Raw genomic sequence first — 25,565 nt, 5'->3', positions numbered from 1 at the left:
TGCTCATCTCTCTGTGGTGCATTATAAGCTTTTTTTTTTTTTTAAGTTGTTGATGGACCTTTTTAAAATTTATTTATATGTGGTGCTGAGAATTGAACCCAGTGCCTCATACTTGCTCGGCAACCGCTCTACCACTGAGCTACAACCCAGCCCTCATTATAAGCTTTTTAAAGTCACAAATTGTCGCCAGTTGGCCAGGCTGACAAGATGATCTGAGTTATTTATCAATAACTAAGAAAGTGGCAAAGAAACTACACAAACATGAAAATACCTTTTTCTTAATTGCTGGGGTCAGGGATGGCTCTATGACCTCAAAGATCACCTTCCATGCTGGAAAGAGGGCAAGGGGAGCAAGAGAGGCAAGCAAGAGAGCCAGCACACCCCAAATCCCTCTACTTATTGAGGAAAAGACATTCTATAGAAAGTTCCACCCAAATAAGGCAAGGGATGGGTTTCGAAGGGTGGAGGCTTGCTTGGTGATGTCTGTGGTCAGGTAATTGATTGACATTTTGGCAAGTCATGCCCATTTCAGGTGCTGTATGGGATCACAGGCAGAGTGAGAGAAAAGGCACACTTGTGTTGCATAGCCCAATAAGTGCTCAACACCAGACCCATCCCCTCATATGCTCAAATGCTCATAGCTCACACACACAGCTCATGAATGGCTCACGACAACGAACAGTATTGCTTCTGATACTAACTCTGGAGCCACACATGAAAAAAAATCCCTCAAATAACAAAGAAAACCAATAAAAGGCATGCATCATACAGTTAAATGAAAAATTGAACCCAAAATATATTGAGAATTATTCTGGTAGGGCTTGATAGGGTCTTAGCTTAAAATTATCAGGGGCAAGGTATTACCAGGGACTTTCCTCTGTCCCCTGTCTGTCTTTTCCCTTTCCCCACCTATCCCATCACTTAGCCTAGGTCCATCTTGCTTATTAGGTAGAACCAAGTGTTGGCTTCTTCCCAGGCAGGCTGTCCTGAGAAGTGGGGAAGAGGGCCTCTGACAGCCCCTCACTGACACTGCCCTTTCTTCCTGAGATTTCAGAAGGAAAGAGATCTTTTCTCTCCCAGAGACCATATTGCTCTCTGAACAAACACTTGGACATTCCCATGCTTGAAATATATGCCCACTTGTAAGACTGGTCACTGTTCTGGGTATTGAAAGACTATTGTATTTTGGGTTCACCCTTATGATAGGAGAGTGGGGGAGCTTGATTGACAATACAGCCAGTACCTGCAGAGGCTGTTTTTAATAGAAAAATAGTTGTTCTTTGCCATAATAAGGGAACAGGGCTGCTGGGCAGGCAAAACCAACAAAACTTTACAGCTGTTCATTAAAAGAAAAATGCTAAAAATCATGTATCACCCCATCATCTTAACTAATGCCAGTTTTGTATATTAAGTCATTGTTTATTTTTGTAGCTGAAATTTGTAATATGCAAATTTTAATTTTATGTTAAAATGTAATAGTTATTTTTCTGTATTGTTACATGAAAGTAATTTCTTTAAAAAAATGAACATAACAGTATAGAAAACGTTATCAGAGGATTATAGTCTTGCAGATGAATGTAATTTCATTGAAAGCATCCCTAACAGCTGACTATTAACTATACTCACCAGGAGCTAAGACAAGAGGACATTTTTCCGGGAAACAATAAACTCTCACCACTTTGCTTCTCTTGACTCCTCAGCCTGTGGAGAGTCGTCAAGTCCGAGTTCTCCCAGCTCTCTTCACTGGCGGTCCCTCTCCTCCTCCATGCTCTGTCCCTTCCTCATGGTGCTGACATCTTCTGGACTATCATAAACAGCAACTTTAACAGCAAAGACTGGAAGATGAGGTTTGAAGCAGGTACTTCTGTATTAGCTTAATACTCATAATGTAACTGGTTGTCCAGTTCTGACATCTGTTTTTGGCCTCCTTCCTCCTCCTGCCATTTAAGGGACATTTTCCTGATGGCTGGTGTTCCTCAACTGAGTCTCCTCCACACAGTTTTACAGAGTGTTTGACATAATCCAGGCATAATTAGTTAACCCCGCCTTTTTTACTCCCAAATGTGTCCATTTGGGTTATAAATAATGGAGGTAACTTGTATCAGAGTTACTGAGATATTTGTTAAAAATAAAAGTTATTGAGCCCCACCCTAACCTACTGAATCAAAATCTCAGGGTAGTGGTGAGGATAGGAATCTAGATTTTAAACAAATTTTCAGGTAATTCAGTAAGGTTTGAGAATTCCTTCTGTGTCTTGCCATCGAGGCACAAAGAACCAAGTCTGGTCCATGAAGGGTCTAATTTGCTAGTGCATAAAATGGCAAATTCTAGGAGTAATGTGGTAGAGAAGGACCTTGGATGTTTTCTTGGAACTTTATATCTTCTGGCTCATTGTTCTCAGGGGCAGCAAGCAGGGTTGGATTGCCAGAGTGTTGCTTATAAGAATGGTTCCACGTATTTTAGTGTCTCAAAAGTTTGACCCAGAAATGTAAGTCCCATTAGATGAGTTAACAATTTCCTACACTCTGGCCACTTCAAAGAGTTCTTGCTTTTTGACATTCACACAAATCCCAGGGACTACTTAATATGCCAGTTCATGATGGTGTAGGAAATTAGATGTTGTAGGGTAAAATTTTCCAGCAAAAATCTGCATGGCATTTGCAATGTTTTATAGGGAATTTGTATTTAAATGCAAATAAAGCAGATAAATATTTAAATATGCTTCTTCATTCCAATTTAAGGATTAGATTATTGCCAGATTAGTCTTCTGAATCATGGCTCTGATTATGTTACTTTTCAAATAAAAATTTTTAATGAGTTCTCAATGTCTAGAGAATAAAAATATTCAGGCTCCTTCAACTGCTGTACAAATTTCCCCATCGCCTAACTGCAAGTGTTCGCTGCCTGGTTTGCCACTCTCCTTTCTCACGAACCGTTGTCATTTGCCCATTGCTTCTTGCTTCCCTTGGCCCACATCTTGGCCATTCTCTATTCTCTGTCTGAAATCATCTTCCATTCTAGTCCCTGTCCAAATGCCATCTTCACTTTATCTATGCCACCATTGAGTTCCACCTTCAAGGTGATCTCAGTAGAAAGTAGTTTATTTATTCCCTGATCTCTCATTACATTTTATTTGTACTCCATTAGAGTTTTGTATTACATTTCAACTAGTTGTATTTGTCTTATTGCTTTTAGTTAATTTGACTTTGAAGTCTTCCATTTACTTCCTTTCCCCACAACTGCTTACAATAGTCCCTTAATTTCAATACATAAAACACATACATTCTTAATAAATTTTAAAAACAAGTGAATCCATGAATTTACTGAATAAATACCACATGTAAGAGGTACTATGTGAGTGGTAAAAGTGAGTATAAGAAAGTGTATGAGAAAATTTTTACCATCAAAAGCCTTCCAACTTAATTGATGAGCCCAAATACAAGCATATATGAAGTTGATAAAAAATAAAAGACATAATGTAAGAACACTAAAGAACACATGTCCTATGGGTATGTAAGATGAATATACAGATGCCAGATGTAAATTAATAATGTGCAAATGAGTAGTATTTTTTATAGGAGTTCATTGGGTGGAAGGTCAGAGGGACTTCATTGAACAGATAGAACCTCAGCAATTAATAGGAATGGTAGAATGTCAACAAGGATAAAAGAGTAGAAAGAATATTCTAGGATTCCAGAATAGCTTAATCAAAGTACTAAAATGTCTTTATTCACATCACACTGTATTGCTGTGCTTGGTATGAAAATTTTTTATGAGATTGTGCTGTAAGAATGGCTAGAATAATTTTACATAGATTTAAAGAATAATTTGAAATTCATTAAACAAGGGTATATTTGTATCCTGGAAGAAATGTGTGGCTTCTGCAGCCACAGGAAGTTATCTGTCATTTCACATCATGACCATTAAGAGTAGACCCAAACCTAGCGCCTGGCCTGGTGGGTGCCTCTTCTTCCCCGCTGTGGTCCTCAGAGCTCCCATGGAATGGCCACTCAAGTGAGCAGACAGACATTTTGAGTAGTTTGAAATGGAACTGAAAGTTAAACAAAGAGAAAGACCATTTAAAAAGCCTAGACAATGACTAAGAGGTACATCAAGTGAAGAGCTACGTCAGCAGGAAGGCACTGCCCCGAGTGGGAACGGCCTCTGCTGCAGATGAAACAACACTTGAGACGGGCACGGGGATCTCCCTTTGATGTTTACCATTGCCATGTGGGTCCCTGAGTTAACTTTTTCTCATGGGTTCAGTTCTCAGAGTAAGTGTAATATGTACCTCTGTACATTTTGTCCTCTGTATTTTACATTGCAGTGGAAAAAGTGGCTGTGATCTGTAGATTTCTGGATATTCACTCAGTGACCAAAAACCACCTGCTAAAGTACTCCCTGGCACACGCCTTCTGCTGCTTTCTGACAGCCGTGGAAGATGTCAACCCTGCAGTGGCTACCAGGGCAGGTCTCCTGCTCGACACCATAAAGAGGCCAGCATTGCAGGTGATGTATGATGTGTATTTTTGTTCCGCAGATGGTCTGTGACAGTACCTCTAAATCACTGAGGTATTTGTCAATGTCGTAGTCTTTCAGGCTTGCTATAATAAAACACCATAAATGGAGTAGCTTATATAACAATAGAAATTTACTCGTCCTAGTTCTAGAGGGTGCTGGCAGATTTCAGTATCTGGTCAGGGCTTGCCCTCTGGTTCACGGTTGGTGCCTTTCACTATTTCTGGGGCCTCTTTTAAAAGGACACTAATTCCCTTCATGAGGATCCCACTGATATTACCTCATCATCTCTCAAGGGCCCCACCTCCTATTATGATCACAATGGTGATTAAGTGTCAACAAATAAATTTTGGGGGGAACCTTCAGACCATGACATTGTATAAATACAATATGGATGACAATGATGGTAACGTGGAAATTCTGTGGGTGTGTTTGAAGGCAGGTTTGTTAAATTTAATCGAAAACAAACAAAAAGATGAGTTATTTGCCCCCAATCTCTTCCCATACAGTATAAGTATTTAAATTGAAGATCATCCCAGAGCTTGACCTTATTCAGATATTCAGAGATCCCCCTTTATTCTTTTATGTTGGGTCTTTCATTTTAGTTTTGTTGACCACCTGTTGACCTCACTCTTTGATAGCGGTAACTATTGCATAACTTTTTGTTGTGTGTAGCACCTTTTTAAACTAGGCTGGTTTATCCTAGGCCATTTTGTTGGCTGCTAGGCTGGAAGCCCCTGTCATTACAGGATAGATGCTAAGAGAAAGCAGATGAATCATAATAGCAATCAAAGTAAAGCTGGAGAAGGCAAGTGTGCCACCAAAATGAAACATCACAAACTTGATACAAGACCTTGAGAGAGTCGTACATTTATCTCCTGTGGCACCTGTTTACTAAACTTCGGAAATTTCACAAGTCCTGGAGAGACAGGACTAATTGAAGGGCACAGAGTAAATCAGTTTGAGAGAATCAAGACTAAAATCTCTACTGTTTCTCCATATTGATACAGATTTGTTATTTTGCCATTGTTATCAAAACTAACAATTAGGGCAAGAGCTAACATTTGTCAAATAGACACTATGTTGCCAATGCCCTGTATTAAAAGTGTTCCATTATGCCTTGGCTTATTCATATTCACAATACCCTTTTGTGCGCTCCCATTTTACAAATGAGAAACTAAGGGTTAGAAAGGTAAAGTACATCAGAGTCACATAGCTAGTTGTGGCAGAACAAACTCAGATCTGATTCATAATTAAGTTCATGTTTTTAACTCTTCTGTGCATGCAGGTGTTTGTGTGTACACACTGCCTCCCAATGTGGTGTGAAGCTTTTTTTTTTTTTTTCCCCCTATAATTTAAGACCAAGAAGCAAGGACAAACTCTTCAGGATCTGACAAAATGTGAGAGTGTGCTGCCCGCTTTCCTTTGTAAACCCCAGCTGTCTTCTGGAGTCTGCTCTGATGTCTTACCAGGAATTCTATGTCCCACCCTGCTCAGGGCCTGGAATATAAGAGGCACTTTTAGATTACAATTAAATGAGTAAATGAGATGGTTGAATGAATTACAGCTTTTAAATTTTACTCAATTGAAGAGAGGTGAAATGATAAACTCATGGAATAGAGAAGGGGATTCTCCATCCATTTCTACTCCGATTTTTTAAAAATTTTTTGTACTTGTAAATGAACAGAATGCTTTTATTTTATTTGTTTGTTTGTTTGTTCATTTATTTATTTTTATATGGTGCTGAGGATTGAACCCAGGGCCTCACACATGCTAGGCAAGTGCTTTACAACTGAGCTGTAGCCCAGCCCCCAACTTTGATTTTTTAAGTCGGTTCCACTCACATTCCAAAAAGACAAAGTGACTTTTAGAGAACCATGCAATTTAGAAGTGAAAGGGAATTTAAAAATATCTTCATATGTATTCAGAAATGTAGCTTTTTGTTGTTCTTGGTTCTTGTTAGTTATACATGACAGTAGAATCCATTTTGATAAAATTATATAAGCATGAAATATGTCTTATACTAGGACCCCATTCCTATGAGTGTGTAGATGGTGGATTCACTTAGGTATTTTTATACACATGTACACAGGAAAATTATGTTAGATTTATTCTACTGTCTTTCCTATTCCTATCCCCCTTCTCTCCCTTTTGTTCCCCTTTGTCTAATCTACTGAACTTGTATTCTTCCCCTCCCCCTTGTTGTGTGTTAGCATCCACTTATCAGAGAGAACATTTGATCTTTGTTTTTTGGGAGATTGGCTTATTTCACTTAGCATTATGGTCTCTAGATCCATCCATTTACTAGAAAATGTCATAAAGTCACTCTTTATGTCTGAGTAATATTCCATTGTGTGTGTGTGTGTGTGTGTGTGTGTGTATCACAATTTCTTTATCCATTAATGTGTTGATGGGTATCTTGGTTGGTTTCATAGCTTAGCTATTGTGAATTGAGCTGCAGTAAGCATTGATGTGGCCATGTCACTGTAGTATGCTTATTTTTTTTAAAAAAAATTTGTTTTAATTAGTCATAAATGACAGTAGAATGCAATTATGCACTTTGATATATCAGACATAGATGAAATATAATTTCTCATTTTTATGAGTGTACATGTTGCAGAATTTTATTGGTCATTAGTATGCTGATTTTAAGTCCTTTAGATATATACCGAGGAGTGAGATAACTGGGTCAAATGTTAATTCTATATCAGATTTTCTGAGGAATCTCCATACTGCTTTCCAGAGTGGTTGCACCAATTTGCAGTCCCACCAGCATGTATGAGTGTGCCTTTTCCCTACATCCTCACTAACATTTGTTGTTACTTATATTCTTGATGGTTGTCATTCTGACTGGAGTGAGATAAAATCTCAGTGTGGTTTTAATTTGCATTTCTCTAATTGCTAGAAATGTAATCTTTTCCACCTGCACCTCAAATAGGGAACAATTTTCCAGGATATACAAAGAACTCAAAAAGCTTAACGTCAAAAACCCCACAAATAACCTAGTCAATAAATGGGCAAAGGAACTGAACAGATCCTTCTCCAAAGAAGAAATATGATGAACAAATACATGAAAAAATGTTCAACATCTCCAACAATTAAAGAACTGCAAATTAAAACTACACTGAGATTTCATCTCACTCAAGTCAGAATGAAATGTAGCTTTGAAAACAGGTTTTTCTTAATGAAACTCCAAAAAACAAAAACAAGGACACACTGCCATGAGGGCATGGGGGTATTTGAATTGAATAGTTATTATTTAATGCATAAGAAAATGAATAGCATACATTTCATTCACATTTCTGAAGCAAAATTCAAGAGGTATTCTCCAATTAGGAGGAGCTTCTCTTCTGCCTTTTAATATTTCCTGCCAAAACTTACCATCAAAAAAGATTTGGGGCTGGGGCTGTGGTTCAGTGGCAGAGCACTTGCCCCCTACATTGAGGCCCTGGGTTCGAACCTCAGCACCACATAAAAATAAATAAACAAAATAAAGATATTATGTCCATATATAACTAAAAAAAAATTTAAAAAAAAGAGATTTCAAGCTGGGCGCTGTGGCATATGCCTGTAATCCCAGTAGTTTGGGAGGCTGACAGGGGGATTGCCAAATTCAAAGTCAGCCTCAGCAACTTAGAGAGGCCCTAAACAACTTAGCTGAACCCTGTTTCTAAATAAAATATGAAAAGGGCTGGGGATGTGACTGAGTGATTTCATGCCCCTGAGTTTAATCCCTGCTACAAAAAAAAAAAAAAAAAAAAAAAATTCACTTGAATCATTCTGCTTATAAGTGTGGATGGAGGAGGTTGCCTTGTTTATGGACCTGTTTAGTATATTGCATTGATGTGCCATAGATATTTACATTTGACTTTCTTTTTTCCCTTCTTTCCCAGGGCCTTTGTCTTTGTCTTGACTTTCAGTTTGATACTGTGGTGAAAGACCGGCCGACAATATTGAGCAAGCTTTTACTCTTGCATTTTCTTAAGCAAGATATTCCTGCTTTGAGCTGGGAATTCTTTGTCAATAGGTTTGAGACTCTTTCTTTGGAAGCTCAACTTCATTTGGATTGTAACAAAGAATTTCCTTTTCCTACAAGTAAGTAAAACAAAAAACTTGTAAATAGTCATAGTCCCTGTTTTTTTTTTTTTTTTTTTTTTTTAGGGAAGGATGTAGAAGGATGTAGGATGTAGAAGGATGCCTTGATTTCATGTACTGAACTCATCAAATGTTTATTAAACATCTATTAAACTAATCCATAGATTTAAGTATATACTGGTATTCCAAAATACAAATTATTCTCATTTCCTTGAAGACCTGTGATAACCATTTGTGACTGTATATTCCTTAAATATTTTTCAATCATTATGCATCTATTGTTTATTAGCATTTTTGTAGATATATTTGCACCTTGCAAGCTCTTGTATACTTATTAATGAGTTGCTTATAGCTCTAAATAGATGGGGGGGAAGATAGCAAAATTATCTAATTTAATCTGGTGGTCTAAACAGAAAGATGATAGATGACGGCCACAATGGACAGCAATCATGATTTTTTAAAATTTAAGACTTATCATAGGGGGAAAAGGAGAACTCATACACCCATGAAATATATCTTTTAATACTGAAAATACACATTGGAGTGTTTCAAACTAGCTTATTACATAGCAGTGAAGAAAAATAATAACCTCTCTTTTAAAACTGTTTTTATTAGTGCATTATACATAATAGTGGGGTTCATTTTGACATATTCATTCATGCATATAATATAGTTTGCTCCATCTCAGCCCCCACCTTCAGTCCACCTTCCCTTCTCTCCTCCCTCTCCCTATTTCCCTCTCTCTACTCCAATGTTCTTCCTTCTATTTATTTATTATTTTTAAATTGATGCTTTATAGATATACATAAAATGGAGTTAATTGTGATACATTCATACATATACATAGTGTAATTTAGTCAATTTCTTTCTGCAATTCCTCCCCTTTTCCCATTGCTCCTCCCTTAACTCCTTTCTTCTACTCCACTGTTCTCCCATTTTACATTTTTAAATTTCTCTCTAGCTTATGCATGTGAGAGAAAACAATCCATCTTGGCTTTGAATCTGTCTTGTTTCACTTATCCTGATGTTCTCCAGTTACAGTCATTTACCAGCAAATGTCACAATTTTATTCTTTATGGCCGAGAAGAACTCTGTTGTGTACACTTTTTCTCCTAAAACTTACAATTGTATACACACGTTTTCTTTATCCATTTGTCTGTTTACAGACACCTAGGTTGGTTCCCTTCCTTGGCTATTGTGAATTGCACTGCTATAAACATTGGTATGCATATATCACTGTAGTATACTGATTTTAGTTCTTCTGGGTAAATACTGAGGAGTGGAATAGTTGGTCATATGGTAGTTCCATTCCTGGTCTTTGGAGGAATCTCATTTCCAAAGTGGTAGTACTCATTTGTAGTAGCACAAACCACGAAACCTCTTTAATTTCTTTTGCAAAGCCATCACTGCTGTGAGGACCAATGTTGCTAACCTCAGTGACGCCGCATTGTGGAAGATCAAGAGGGCTCGCTTTGCAAGGAACCGCCAGAAGAGTGTGAGATCTCTGAGGGACAGTGTGAAAGGACCTGCAGAATCCAAGAGGGCACTGTCCCTCCCTGAGACTCTGACCTCCAAAATTCGTTGAGTATATTCTTTCATTCTTCATTAAATCTGTTTATGTCTTTCTGAGGCTGATGTGTCTTGTTGAATGTTCACAGAGAGTAGCAAATTTGGCAAACTGAGCTTGTTCAAGTTTGGCTTTTAGATTCCCTAGAAAATCACCAGGGATGTAAATGGGTGCAGCAAAGCCTGATCCAGTGGCAAATTGTCTTGAAATGTAGAAGGCAGCAAATCCACTGAAGCTTGGCATGAAACTTGGTTTCTAAGTTCTAGAATGTGAAAGTATGCACACCAGCTTTGTAACTTAAGCACTTTTCTGAATAAGATGTAGATGTTTAGATCTGTGCAGCTAGACATGTAGAGCTGAATTTTGGAATGCATTTTCTCCTCATGCATTCTAGGAGAAGCCACGTGAGCCCTCAAACCAGTAATCATGGCTGCTTTTGAAAAAGAAAAATCAGACTGAGGGAGAAGTTGGTTCCTACTCAGCTTCACCAGATAATTAAAACAAGCTTCATTGCCTGTTTTTTAAAAATCATCTATACTTGTTTTATAAAGTTTTTTCTTTATATTGCATTTTTAAAGAGAATAAACTTTCCCATAAATTAATCAATGACTAGATAAACTCTAATGTTTAGCAATGGTACAAGAGTTACAATTAAAAATTCTTAACTAAATCATCATATTAATGAATGAGTGTATTTAAATATATTACTAACTTGTTAAAACTATTCAATGATTAAATCTTTAAATAAAGCCTATAAAGTTAATAACACCTAAAACACATTTCTTATCCTGTCAGAAGCTAAAAGATTTGCTTTTACACTGCTATTTCTTAGAAAACAGCCTTATATTACATGGTCATTTTTAATCATAAATACGATTTTATTTTATTACATTTTCTTTATTTTATGGCAAGCTATGGGAATGTGGTATTTTGAACTTGGGAAGAGTCAATGAAAGCCCTTTAAGTAATCATTAAACCAGTTTTTCAGGAAGCAAAGATAATCACAGGTGACCATTTAGGAATGACCTGGAGTAGTGTGAGGCCTCAGAAGAATCTGTTTCAGATTCTAGAAACCAGTACCTCAATTAAATAAATTAATTAAAAGATCTGTTTCCCAGATCGGTTTCTCATCAGTTTGGTATATGAAGTTTATTTATTATCATTTCCTGTTAATTAATTCACAAGACAATTTTAAAGATTTAAGAACTGAAGTAACATTGAAAGATCTTCTTGAGATCCCTATAAAACCACAAAACTTTGGTTGCATAAACATCATTTATGTAATGTTAATGACAAGTAGGAACTTGTTTCTGCTATCAGTGCAGTTAGCACTGAGTGTTTTTTCTAGGCTCAAGTTGTCTGTAATGCTTATTTAAATAGAGTTGTTGTTGATTTTTAAGCTATGAGGTTGACCAGGCATGAGCAGTCTGCTCCAGCCCTCGGTGGGACACCTGAACAAACACCAGGTGGGTACTTCTGACGTTGAAGGGCCGTGTGCAAGTGTCTATCACAGGTGGACAAGGTAAAGAATCCGGTGTCTCTAACTGGACCAGAGTGATATTCTTAGAATCTGAGACTTCCAAAGGGTCTTCTTACCCCCCATGCTCAAATGTTTGAGTCCCTAATATGGAAATTCTTTCCATATTCCCAGCAGATGATTTTTGATCTCTTTAACTTTTGGTCCAGTAAGAAGCATCATATTGTCCCAGTATGCACCTTTTTCCCAGAAGCCAGTATGACTAGAACTATCATAGTACATATTTCTATGAGTGTTTACACATAGAAATATTATGTTTACATACTTGTCTATATCTGCTATAGACAAAACATACATTTGATTCACATTTTAAGAGGTTATACATTTGAACCACCATCATCCACTCATCATCCCCTTAGCCATTCCTGATTCTTTGCAACTCTACATGCATTTCTGTTTCTCAGAGCAAGGAAGATTTTCATATTTTGGAGGTTCATAGGCTCATATTCAGCATGGTACAGTGTAACTTATCATCTGATGTTCCATGATATGTTACAATTTACCATGAAGTAGCCTAAGGGTTAAAGAGATATTGGCAAGGACATTGCAGGCTGAATGTTACCCACACGAATGGTGCCATGACTCACTGGGAAGATGGTAAAGGTTCTGAAAGCCTGCTTATTTGTCAAAAACAAACTTGGTAACTACCAAGTTTGTGTATCATGCTGGAAAATATTTGGTTTTTGATCTAAGGATAGTTGGCAAATTAGTCTTTTCAGAATGATATTGACACTCAGAAAGAAAGTTTTAGGTATGAAACTTTGAAGTAGTCTGTATTATGGAAGCGAGGAAGTCAAGAGTAGGAGAGAAGAGAGAGCGCCTCGAAGATCATGAATACAGATGGCAGATGATGGCCAATAGTGTATTTCCTATTTTAAAATTGATGAGAAAAAATAGGTATAGAAAACACTTTGCACAATCATTCCACCTTGATTTACATATTGCTCATGTCTCTTCTTTCTATGATTAAAAAAAATAGAAATAAGAATTTGCGATCTTAAGCTTTATTAGAAATCTGAAATGCATCCAGTTCCCCTGCAGTTACCTTTTTGAGATTGTTACTGCACAATTTCCTAAATGTTCTTCATTTTATCCCAGTTTCTCTTTTTGTCTTAAGGCTTACTTGAAAAGTTAGTCTTCAATTATTATCTGCTTTAGCAATCCAGCTGAAAGAGTCCTCTCACATCTCCATGGGAAAGCAAACATACAAGTTTCTTGAAGTTAAGAAAAGCCTTCAGGCATCTCATTAACCACCCAAAACGATCAGATGGTAAAGGGGCAGAGAATAGCATTGTTTAAATTAAATATGTAGCTAAAACTTATGGAAAGATAATTTATATGACACCCCCATGAGTAAGAATTGCTTAGATTCGGAAACAGTGGGCTCAGCTTTTAAGGCAAGTTCAGAATGCTCTTCCTTTTTGCATTATTATTTGGTGGACACTGAATATTTTAACTTTGAAACAAAAACATGCCAGGATAATCATAAGATTGTGCAGATAGTTTAAAATAGCAATTAAATGGAAACTAAAGAACTTGCTATTTCATAAACATACTTTTGTTTGGTCTAAATAATGAGCTCCTCTGTGCAGACCTTTTATTGATTAGGCCTGAAATAAAGCAGATGCTATTTAATTATGTAACAAGACTTAATTTTAATTGCTATTTAGGCTGAAGTTTTGGGCACTGGACTTACAATTTATGACTTTCTGATCTTAGCCTTTACCTAAGACACACAGCAACTAAAACAGAAAATTCTATTTTTTTATAGAAGATATATTCTGAAGAGCTCTACAAAGTGGCATTCCTCTGTGATTTTTATGAGTCAAATTAAAGGCCTTTGTTTACATAAGTAAAATTCATAGAATGTTATAGCTGAAACATTAGGGATATGCTAACATTCTCATTTTTCAGTTGAAGAAACTGAGTTTCCCACAAAGGACAAATGTTACAGGCTTGCTGGTGACAGACCTGGGACTTGAGCTTGGAGTTCTGGAGTTTTCTATTTTTAAGGCACATATGGCCAATGCTAATAGGCTTTCCACACCTTATTTTTCTTCCTAATTAATTAAATATGTAATCTTTTAAACTGCTAACCTGAAATTTTAAAATTAGAGATAAAATATATTTTCATCAATGCAGAACCAGAAATTCTTTTTCCTTGGGTATCCAGAACACCTGTTGAAGATTAAACAAACATAATGCAGCAGTTTTATTAGCACAATACTGAACAAACAGTCAACTCCATGAATGTAGGGTGCTTAATTTTACCTTGTTCCTCACTTCCTAGAATGAATAATTAAATGATAATAGGTATATAATAATACATACATACATGAACAGTACTATTATGTGTTTATGCAAATTACCTGATTTCTCAACAACTCTGGATATATGTAAAGTATTATTGTTGTTGTTGTTATTATTATTATTATTCACTTTACCGAAGGACAGAAAAACTGAATTACTGAGGGATTAGTGAGTCTGCTTAAGGGACTTAAGATCACATCTGCCTACATAGGGACAGGACTAACCCTACCATCCAGGAGACTTGGCTTTCTTTCCACTGTAATTATCTCTTGATGAATTGGTCTTAGGGTATTTCTGTCCTGTGAGACCTGAGAACACCAGTCTGATTGGGGAGCTGACCTGGACATTCATTTAGTCCTGCAGTAGTGTAGCAGAAGCCCACAAGTGTCCAGACCAAAAGACCTTCACCAGCTGGATCCAGAGGTTGGACCCCCAAATGATCCACAGCTGTCCCCATCCTCACAGTCCTTGCATTCTCCAGTTCTACCCCAGCCTGCAGAGAAACCTGCAGATCTTTTGGCCCACATTGGTAATGACAAGAAAAGGGCCCAGTACTAGTTAGCATTGGTGAAATTTTCTTGCATTGACCTTTCCTACCTCCTCAATGGTGCCCCAGCCTGGAATACCAAATTTCTCTCTGGGCTCTTTCTTCATTCCTATAGATGGTTTACAACACTGCTTCACTAACCTGCAAAATCCCTATTGATCATTAAATTCCAATAAATCAAAGGAGTACAGTTGTTTTTATAGGAATGCTCTTGTTTGAAATAATATCTTCAGGAAATAACCTTTATTTAACAAACATTTACTATGTGCCTGACATACCAGGAAATGTGATGAATACAAAGATGCATCAGAAGTTTTTATATGCTCCACTTGCTTGTATGTAGGGGAGGTCAAGTATGAACTCTCATCTGGAGTGAAAGTGACAGTACAGGATGGGTCCTGTCAAGCGCAGTGGAAGGAGAGCAGTCTACCAGCGGGAACATCAGGGAGGCTCCTGTGAACAGGCCACTGTTCAGTCAGGCTGGGACTGGGGGGCAGGGCGTAAACCCCCTGGTAGAGATAGGGTGAGGGATCATAGGGGGGAGCACAGGAGGATGTGAAGTTGGCCCTCGGCCCAGCTTTCTAGCCCTTCTATGGCTGCGTGCACGCATAGCAGACCTGCTAGGAGCGACACTGTGAGCTGAGGCGATGACTGGGGAGCCAGGGGGCAGCGCAGTGGGGCTGCTGTGGGAATCAGCCTCGTTCACAGTGTCGGATCACCAGCTCTTCTGGACCAAACACAGAGGGGCCTTGTGGAAGGGGCACTTTCTTCCTCCACCTGCTTGTCATTTGCTGCTTTCCTGGAGGTGTCAGTGAGTCAGCTTACACAGAGATAGTCCCTGTTTCTCTAGTCACTTCCTTGTTATTTTGGTTCTTCATCAGTTTTTTTAATATGGAAGAAAAGGTCTAAAATATTAATTGAATTCAGTGCACTTAGACATTCATGAACAATTAGCATCTACAATATCAGACGATGGCCCGTGTTCTGTGAAGGATCTAAAGGCACAGCACTGTCTTCAAGGAGTGTGTGCTCTTATAAGGAAAAGGCAAAATAGAATAGTGCAAATTCCTGCCTTGGGTAATAGTTATTTGCCACATGAATGTTAGGAAATGCTACAGGAAACTTCCCCTCGTTCTTCTCTTTCTCTTCCCATCTTTCCTCATTTTTTGTCTTTGAAAAGTAAAAGAATTTAGGGATCACATCCCAAATTACTGAGGGGATATATAATAAGAATGGCTTCTGGGGCCAGACCCACAGCAGAAAATGGGAGCCGGGTGGAGGTCGCAAGGCAGAGAGAGCACCGGGAGCAGAGACAACAGTGTGCTGGTGTTGGCTCTGTTCTGAGATCTGCACGCAGCCCAATGTCTGGGAGTGTGGAGCACTGCAGGGGGAGTGACAGGAAAGAAGTTTGGAAAAGGGGATCCTGGTCCTGCCTGGTTTCAAGTCATGTGAATCAGTAATGCTGCATTCCACTTTGTGGTTTCATGGATTACCCCTTGTGACCAGCTGACTGAGTCACATTAAAGCTAGGGCAGGAGTAGCTCTGCCTCCAGGATTATAAAAATGCCCATATTTTTCATTATAGAAACAATAAAATCAAATGTTTTAACACATTGAATTGCTATGGTTAAGACATCTAAAGGAACTGCATACACTAGAATTCAAAACTAGTGAGTGTTTTACTTGTCTTGCCTTAGAGAAAACATTGTGAGTAATTTAAAAATGGAAATTTCATACCTGTCACAGGTAATTAAAGCAGTACTGTTTATCACTAAGTGACATTTCTGCTTATCTATATCATTTTTCTTGATTTGATTGAGGTAACTTTAAGCTTACTTTATTTTAAAGAGATTAAGATTTGCAAAAGCCCACAATAGAAAGAACAAATTATTGGAATAAAAAGACATTTTTTTTTTTTTTTTTTTACTCTATGCAAAAGGTCCCATTAACTAGCTCTTTTTTCAGTACACATGATTTGTGAAGGATAACTTAGTACTGGCTATTCTGGGGAAGCAAATAAGAGCAGCAAACTGCGCGCTCAAGCAGCAAAGATCAATGGGACAAGTCTGCAGTGAGACTAGGGAACAGGTGAAAGCAGTATTTAGTCATTAGGAAAACATGATTTGTTAGCAAAACCTAAGGCCACATGTTTAAAGAAGCATTGTGATGGTAGGAAGAGTTTTGGAATATTTAAGCTGAGTCTGTTGGCTTATTTTCTATACTTGACTTGTGATGAAGTGAGCAGGACCCTTTTGGGGAGCTCCTTTCTTCTACAGCCAGGTCCCTAGATTCTCAGGGATGTAAATTGAAGGTGCACCTCCTTCTCAGGTGCTTCCTGCTTCAATTTTTTTAATTTTAGGGCTTTGGGGTTGAGTCCATCTGCCTTGCAAGAGGTAGTCAGGACTCAGTGATGCATGTTCCCCTAACCCTTACCCTCCAGGGCTGAAGGGTGGAGTGTTGAAGCTGTATTGTAACATCTATCGCTTGCTGCTGCAGTAACATTGGACCTTGCAGGGAACCTAGACGCCCACACTCACATCCTTGGCCCAAACTTGCTCAAAGAAATAATGTCCTTCTAGTTGTAAAGTAATACTCTAAGAGGGAAAAAAAATCGAAAGAAGATATTTTTTTTTTTTTAAAGAGAGAGTGAGGGAGGGAGAGAGAGAGAGAATTTTAATATTTATTTTTTAGTTATGGGCGGACACAACATCTTTGTTTGTATGTGGTGCTAAGGATCGAACCCGGGCCGCACGCATGCCAGGCGAGCGCGCTACCGCTTGAGCCACATCCCCAGCCCCGAAAGAAGATACTTTCAATGCTGAAAAGAGTTCTCTAAAATGTTTTTATTTAATTTTACAGGGGTGTCCATAGGCATTGCTTTTGGCCAAATTGTATATTACAGTTATTTAGTTTAATTATAATATATCGAGGCTTCGTATTGCTAACCTCGAATTGAAATTGTTGTTCCACAAAAAGTGATTTCTTTTCTGATGCACACCTGATAAACAATGATAATATTTATATTTTATTGATCACTCTCTGCACATGAACCACTGAAATAAACAAGTCTTTAGGTTGTATTTGAGTGTTATTTGGTAGAAAAATTTCCTAAAGGACATTGTACATATTCATTTCTTTTTGGACAAGCTTAAGAGATAGAAAATATTAATGTTCTAAAGTCACACAGAGGAGTGTCTGATGATTTCCCCGGCATTTTAAGTTTTTAGACTAAGTTGACTCACTGTCAATTATCCCTTTTTCACTATATTATATGTGAACACACCAACATTCTTCTGATCATCTAGGGAAACTAAATAATCAAGCTTGTTGCCTTATTTGTAGGTCTTAACAAGAAAGTTCTGAATTTGACATTAACTTTATGCTCACTGTCCCAGAGAGAAGCAGTTGGGCTTTTGCCAGCTAATTTTTTGGTCCATAGAAATATTTCTTATTTCTTGCTTCTCTGGACTGTGTCCTGGAAGACTCAGATATTGCCAAATTAGTTGGGGAGTTAATAGGTATAAATAGCTTCCTAACTCTTTGTTGCATCACTTATAGCATGATTATAATGGATGTAACCAAGGCTTAAAAAGGTTTGCAACCAAAGTTTGTCGTCATTTAGTGAACTTTGCCTTGTCGCATGAGAGATGAGATGCTGGTGTGCTGAGCTCACCTCTCAGACAAAAGCTTTGTTTTCAAATTAGAAATTCTAATGTTGCTTGTCAAAGAAAGGATGAGAATGCAATGAATATTTCGAATAAGCCCCCAAGCTTAAATATAGACGAGCAAAAGTCCTACACCAAACCTGATCACTAGGGGCAGAACAAAGGGAGGCACGATATAATGTCTGACTTTGGAAAATGACAGAGAAAGTCAATGTCAGGATGCTGCTCACATATGGTTATTTATGAGGCTAAGCAGAAGCCAAGAGCTCAGGTATTTTTCTTTCCATGTGAACTTCCAGCTCACCTTCATGTGGTGTTTTTCTGTTTTTAAAATTTCATGCTTCTCTTTCTTTCTGTCTGTGTCCCTTCCTCTTGTACGTTCTCATTACATATCACAGGGCTTATATTTTGCTATTTGTGATTGTGATTACCTCATTCAAAGAGTACATACACATGCTGATAGCTCAAGATTTGAAAAAGAAAACTTTTGTTTTTTGCACCAGTTGGTTCTTAAATATAATTGAATTGAGGTAGTGTTAAACAAAATAACTCAATGTATCTTTTTATGCATAGTGGATTTTAAACTATCATTTTTGTGGTAATTCTTACATGCTTATTTTATAAAGCTCGAATGGAAGCTTCTCTTTATCACTAAGGATAAAATTTTGCCAATGTATTAAAAATTATTAAATACAAAATTTGCTTAGACATTTTTCTTGTTATAGGGTAACTTGTTTTATGGTTCCCCAATTTTATTTCCATTCCTTTTTTACTCCCAAGTAAGTTGGCGTTTGATGAGCACAGTAACTTCCACCCTGGACTCTGCTTTGCTTAAGAGGCTGTATTGTGCCTTTCAGCTTCTGGTCTAGAACAGAACCCTTAAGTACTTAACAGAAGCAGAAAAAATGGTGCTTTATCAATGTCAAGTGAGATTGCAGTGTAAACTCACTTGCTGGGGAGCTATGCCCTGACAGCCTTTCTTGTACTAACAGGACAACAGTCTCCTGAGAATGACAACACCATCAAGGACCTGCTCCCAGAAGATGCTGGAATTGACCACCAGACAGTGCATCAGCTGATCACAGTGCTCATGAAGTTCATGGCCAAGGATGAGAGCAGCGCTGAGTCAGATATCAGCAGTGCAAAGGCCTTCAACACGGTCAAGCGGCACCTGTATGTCTTACTTGGCTATGACCAACAAGAAGGTTGCTTCATGATTGCACCTCAAAAAATGCGCCTGTCAACTTGCTTTAATGCATTTATTGCAGGAATTGCCCAGGTAAGTGTGATGACAACTTTGAGAAGTCAAATATAGGGTTTCCATAGAAGCAAGGCATTAAATTCTATTTAGTGAATATTGAGTGGAGTATAAAGTTTTGTGCACATGACTTGATATTAGGCATGGGTATGTGGATATAATAAAGATGAGCAAGAATTAGTGGCCTGGTACTTATGAAGAGAGTGTATGTGTGCATTCATAAAGTACATGTTAACATAAAATTTACCATTTTAATCATTTTCAGGAGTATAATTCAGTGGTGTTAAGTACTTTCAGAGTGTTATGCACCATCACCAGCATCCATCTCCTGACTTTTGCAAGGTCCTAAACTAAAACTCTGTGCCCATTAAACAATAATGACATGTAAGATTATTTTGTTTGTGTGGGGTTTTAAGATCCTCTTCCTTTTTGGCTTCAAGTGGAGAGAGTTAGTCATACAACCTACTTCATGCCACAGTGTTATCACTGGCTTTTTTCCTGCTACTTCCAACTGCTTGGTCACTTGCCATCTACATGATCTTCCACACTTTATTAACCATGCCCTCAGTGATGGACACTCACATTGCTCCCACTTCTTCCCTACTCCAGACAGCTTAGTAACGAACATCCTTGTGTAGGTACTTATCAACCAATGTGAGAATTCCCTTGGGAATCTGGGTCATGGGTTGTATACATATGCCTAATTAGATTCAGAGCTACACATGTCACTCTCTAGCATAGCTGCACCAGTCTGCAAAGGTAGAGGACTTGGGGCTAGAAAGATGTGTATGTGGATTTCAGCTTTGCCATTGTTGTTAGTTCTCATGGCTTTAAACATCCTCTGCTTTCTGGTAGCAGAGATTTATTAGAGACACCATAGTGTAAAGCACCTTAATTAGTGCCTGTCTCTTGACAGGAATTCGTTGGATGGTAGCTGTTACTCTCAATTGGCTCAAATAGATTGTAAAATAACGAGCATGGATAGGCAAAGTGGGAGGAATTTTCATGTAGTTATCTTGCCTTGATACTGATAGCTGGATGGAGCATCACTAATGCTCAGCTATCTGTGATGAAGAGAGAATCTAACATGTCTTCCTTCCCTTCCTCTTTCCCTTCTTTAAATTCACATTATACATATTTACTTTAGATCTCTATATTGTTGAATATGGAGATCATTTTTAATTTGGGGCAATAAAGCCATGCTGAATATCTTTACCCACATATTTTGGAGCTGATTATTCCCTTGGGATATGTTTAATTATTGTGTGAGAGGGTGTGGGCTTTTCCTTACTTCTGAATATATGTTCCTAAATTGCTCTCTTGAAAGTGTCTATTTCTCTACATTGTTACCAGTGTGAATTTCTTTTGTTGAGACCAGTTTAGTTCTAGTTTAACAGATAAAATTTTAGTTTCAATTGATGATGAAGTAAATAGATAATTAGATAAGAATTTTTAATTTACAAGTTTTTGTTTTTAGTGAGGTTGAACTTCACTTTACATAAACTGGCTATTATTGTTCATATTTTGTGATGGATCTTAATGTTTTCCCAGATTTTTGTTGTGATGGCTCAAATTTTTCTTTTTGAACTTCTAAGTGTTCTTAAAGTTTTCTTTCAGTTACTAATATTTTTTCTATTTCAGGTTATGGACTATAACATTAACTTGGGAAAACACCTTCTCCCCTTGGTGGTTCAGGTGCTCAAATACTGCTCTTGTCCTCAACTACGGCATTATTTCCAACAGCCACCTCGTTGTTCCCTCTGGTCCCTAAAACCTCACATCCGGCAGATGTGGTTGAAGGCCTTGCTTGTCATCCTTTACAAGGTGAGTTGCCACAGTCACACTGTTTTTGGATGTACTTGTAATATATCTTTGAGCAGACTGTGAAGAGATTTGAATCTCTGAGGACGTTATAGGAGAAAAAATTTGACCTTCAGAAGAAGTACCATGATATTCAATCAGTTTGGGGAAGCAGAAGAGCTATTGGAATGAAAATAGTAGCAGGAGGGCTGGGTTGTGGCTCAGCGGTAGAGCACTTGCCTAGCACATGCGAGGCTCTGGGTTCGATCCTTAGCACTACATAAAAACAAATAAACAAAATAGACGTATTGTGTACAACTAAAAAATAAATATTACAAAAAAAGAAAATAGTAGTAGGAGATTATGTCAATATTTGCTTTAAAATTGTTTTTAAAGGAGCTAAGGTTGTGGCTCAGTGTTAGAGTGCTTGCCTTGCACACATGAGGCACTGGGTTCGATCCTCAGCACCACATAAAGTAAATAAATAAGTAAAATAAAGGTATTGTGTCCATGTTCAACTAAAAAAAATTAAAAAAACAATATTTCTAAATGAATTGCCAGTGGCTCAGGAGTCTGAGGCAGGAGATCACAAGTTCAAAGAGCAACTTAGCAAGGCCTTAAGCAACTTAGCAAGTCCTTAAGCCTCAGCAACTTAGCAAGGCCTTAAGCAACTTAGAGAGACCGTATCTCAAAATTAAAAAATAAAAAGGGCTGGAAATGTGGCTTAGTGGTTAAGTGCCCCTCGTACAAAAAAAAAAAAAAAAAAAAAAACCAGAAAAAAAAAAAAAGATGAATTGTGGGGAATTGACCAACAACAACCTCTGATTATGCACAGAATCTCCTATTTTATCTAAACATTAATTATTATGTCAGAAAACAAAGAATATATTTGAAACTGTATTCACCAGATGTCTGTGCAAGGTAGTTTTCTTAAAGACAATTGTAACTGTGAACTGTCCTTTGTTTCTGTCAGGAGTTTGGTACAAGAGGAAGAGAAATAAGGCCATTATCAGAATCTGTGTTTTTACTTTTCTGTATTTTTTCTTTTATCCCCAAGTGGGGAAAAATACTCGGCAATATTAAGTGGAAAAACTTATTCTTTAAAATAACTATTTATGTTTTTCTCCCTTCATTTTATTGAGCAGTATCCATACCGAGACTGTGACATCAGCAAGATCCTGCTGCACCTGATTCACATAACAGTCAACACACTCAATGCGCAGTATCACAGCTGCAAGCCCCATGCCACGGCAGGACCTTTGTACAGTGACAACAGTAACATAAGCAGATACAGCGAAAAAGAAAAAGGTACTTTCCATATTGGAATTCTATCCCAAACTTAGCTTGAATATATAACACATTTCTGGAAAGTTCTTTTCTTAGGAGACATAGGTGGAGTAAAAAATACTTAATATTTTGTTACTTTCCCATTAACATTACTGCTTTAACTTCTTAATTTGAGAATTTGAGAGAAATAATTGATATGCTTCTAAAACCCATATAGTAAGAAATAGTTTGTAAGATATTTTCTGCTATTTGGTTAAGGAGCCTTTGGAAGCCTGCTCTTAACATTCTGGAAACATCTTGCTTTGGGGCTGTGACACAAACTTAGTTTTGCACTTAGTGGAATCTTGAGGGTCTCTCTAGTTTGCCCCTGAATTTTATACTCACAGAATTTTCATGTAGTCTAAATTTTCTAAAGCGCTTTTCCCTAGTCTCATTATTCAATGTGAAGTGATTCAAGGTGATGAGTGAAACATTTCTGGGCCATAAGTTAGAGTAATTTCCAATATTGACACCTTTTTTATTCATGGCTTTTCCTTAAAGGAGACAATTGAATGAAACTTTAAATAGAGTAAAAGTACAGCCTGGATATTTTCAGGTGCGACGAAGAACTGAGGTATATATCTGTGAATGTCACAGCATGACTAGAGTTGTAAAAGGTGACATCGTCTAATCCAATCCTGGGAAAAAGCCAAGTGCCTGATGACCCTCTGGGTGCAAGAACAGTCTGAATTCCAGACTGCTCTGGAATATCTCAGTGGGATGGATTATAGCTAGAGTTCCACTGTTTGTTTATTGCTGAAAGGTTTAAGAATCTAGGTTCTTCAATTCTGGTAAAATTTAAACCCTTCCTGAAGAATATATTGTCTACTAGCTGAGGTCTTAGTGTCTGGGAAATTGAGTAGGTTTGGTTAAGCTAGGGGTATTCTTTATGCATAATTAGTGTTTGGATCAATCCCAGTGAATCTGGGTGGGGGGTATCATCTTGCTGTCCTTCCATCTCTGTCATACAGTACATCTTGAGGATTATTCCACAGTTATGTCATGGAAGTCATAATACCTATTTGCAAACAAACAAACAAAAAAACCCCACTATTTTTCAAAGTGGGAAAAAAACTTAAATAGAAAATGAAGAATTAAAATAGAGCATTTTGTTACATTCCCCAGAAACATTGGGATTTGATGGGCTTTTTCATCTTTGTGGGAATTCACTGGGAGCTGTTATAACCATTTTGATTGACAATATTTATTTTTTATTTGATTAAAAAACTACTATGGATATTTCATCTAAAATTAACAGCTTTAGCTTTCATTTTCTTATAGAACTTGTGCATTAAGAAATGATTGGTCCTTAAAATTAATGCTTATATTCCCCTGTATTCAAGAAATCCTGAATAATCATAATCACACCTGAGCCTCATCTTGTCATATATAGGTATAAATATGGACTACATATTTTCATCTCAGTGATATTCAACTCAAATAGTAGGTTAATTCCATTTACTGTGGTACTAAATGTGTCTAAGCAGCCTTTTCTCTTGCCACTTTACATGTGGCTTTGGCTTTTCAAAGGATGAAAGAAGATAATAAGTGAACTTTGTGAGTTGAAGCATAGCAGTTCCTTCCTCATTAATGTGTTTTTGAGTATATTTCTATTTAAAAATGGCCAAATGAGAAAAGAAGAAAGGACATAGAAACAAACTCAGTAGGCACTTTTGGGGACCCATTTGGTTATGGAACCCTAGGATCATAACAGTCAAAGATTCTTTGTAGGATTCATGAGATCCATAACAGTTACACATGGCCAGTGACTCAGAGAAGAGTCTTACTTTAATAGGAGGAAGTGTTTTTTTCTGTTTTCTTTTTCCTTTGTTTACTCTTTCAGTCCATAATCATTTGTGGAGCTTTTGAGATAACAAGTGGCTTTTCTAAGCTTTTTCTGTGTGTTGTGTGTTTCATTACCAAATGTAGAGTACAGTATTTTGCATTCACAAAGTATAAGGTGCATGTACTGTTAGGCTGTGTCTATGCCAGTTCCCAAATCCCAGGAAGGCATATATTGTTAGAAGGGGCAAGACCCAACTATGTTGTTTAATTTCCTTTTGCCAAATTAGACATTCAGGCAAGTTCAAGAAGTGTCACAGATTCCTAGATAAAGTTACTAGCATCTGTGTCATTTGGTTTTAAGTGTCATTTGGGAAAGTTTCTCTAGGAAGGCTCTTTTGGAATATTGAGATGCCTCTCAAAAAGTGCTGCCAATTATCATTTAGAAAATATGGGCAATCTTGTAACCAGTTGCTTTGTTCAACATATGCATAATTTGATACCTGGATGAAACATCAACCTATAGTTAGACTTGGCTGGTGCAGAAACCACCCAGACTGTTCCAGAATGCTTTCACTGAAATGCTTGTGTAGACACAGCCTAAGAGAGAATAACCTCTTAAGTGTAATTTTGACTTTCTCTCCCCAATTAGAAGAAGATAGTGTTTTTGATGAATCTGATATTCATGATACACCTACTGGACCCTGCAATAAAGAGTCTCAAACTTTTTTTGCAAGATTGAAAAGGATAGGCGGCAGCAAAATGGTGAAATATCAGCCGGTTGAGATGAATGTTCAGAGAAGTATGAATTTTTTCTCTTAGTAATTTTATGCAGAAATGTTGTACTCTACCGTTTGTTTGGGGTGAAATCTTACTTTTATTATGTTACTACACATTTTGATACCGTTGATTTTTATATATATGTATGCACAAAAGTATATATATATTCACATTTATATATATACGTGAATTGACAGGTACATCATTAACGTCATTATCGTCTTCAAGGGCCATTGCTTGATTTGATTTGTTGCAAAATGTTTGCTTCTCTTCCACACAATTTGAATACAGTTTCCTAGATCTGCCTCAGCCAAAAATGATTCCTTCTCCTGTGCACAAATTAATAGAGCTGAGGAATTATCCCGGAGCTTGATTTTGGG

General features: G+C 37.5%; 1 protein-coding gene across 4 annotated transcripts in view; it reads left to right on the top strand.

Annotated features, from left to right (window-relative positions):
- Unc79 (unc-79 subunit of NALCN channel complex) overlaps positions 1-25,565 on the top strand; it is a 213,649-nt gene that overhangs the window by 104,403 nt on the left and 83,681 nt on the right. For 2 of the 4 annotated variants that reach the window (XM_076848004.2, XM_076848002.2), the window contains exons 20-26: positions 1,701-1,858; positions 4,328-4,509; positions 8,412-8,613; positions 10,014-10,193; positions 19,232-19,518; positions 21,139-21,321; positions 22,443-22,605. In XM_076848004.2, the coding sequence (XP_076704119.1) occupies positions 1,701-1,858; positions 4,328-4,509; positions 8,412-8,613; positions 10,014-10,193; positions 19,232-19,518; positions 21,139-21,321; positions 22,443-22,605 (1,355 nt within the window). Of the gene's footprint in view, positions 1-1,700; positions 1,859-4,327; positions 4,510-8,411; positions 8,614-10,013; positions 10,194-11,580; positions 11,647-19,231; positions 19,519-21,138; positions 21,322-22,442; positions 22,606-25,057; positions 25,208-25,565 lie in introns of all 4 variants that reach the window. The other 2 variants (XM_076848001.2, XM_076848003.2) reach the window with 2 other exon arrangements.

Source organism: Callospermophilus lateralis, chromosome 3 (genome assembly GCF_048772815.1).
Source record: "Callospermophilus lateralis isolate mCalLat2 chromosome 3, mCalLat2.hap1, whole genome shotgun sequence".
Classification (NCBI taxonomy): domain Eukaryota; kingdom Metazoa; phylum Chordata; class Mammalia; order Rodentia; family Sciuridae; genus Callospermophilus; species Callospermophilus lateralis.
The sequence above is the reverse complement of the archived record's forward strand: the minus strand, read 5'-3'. Positions and strand labels throughout refer to the sequence as shown.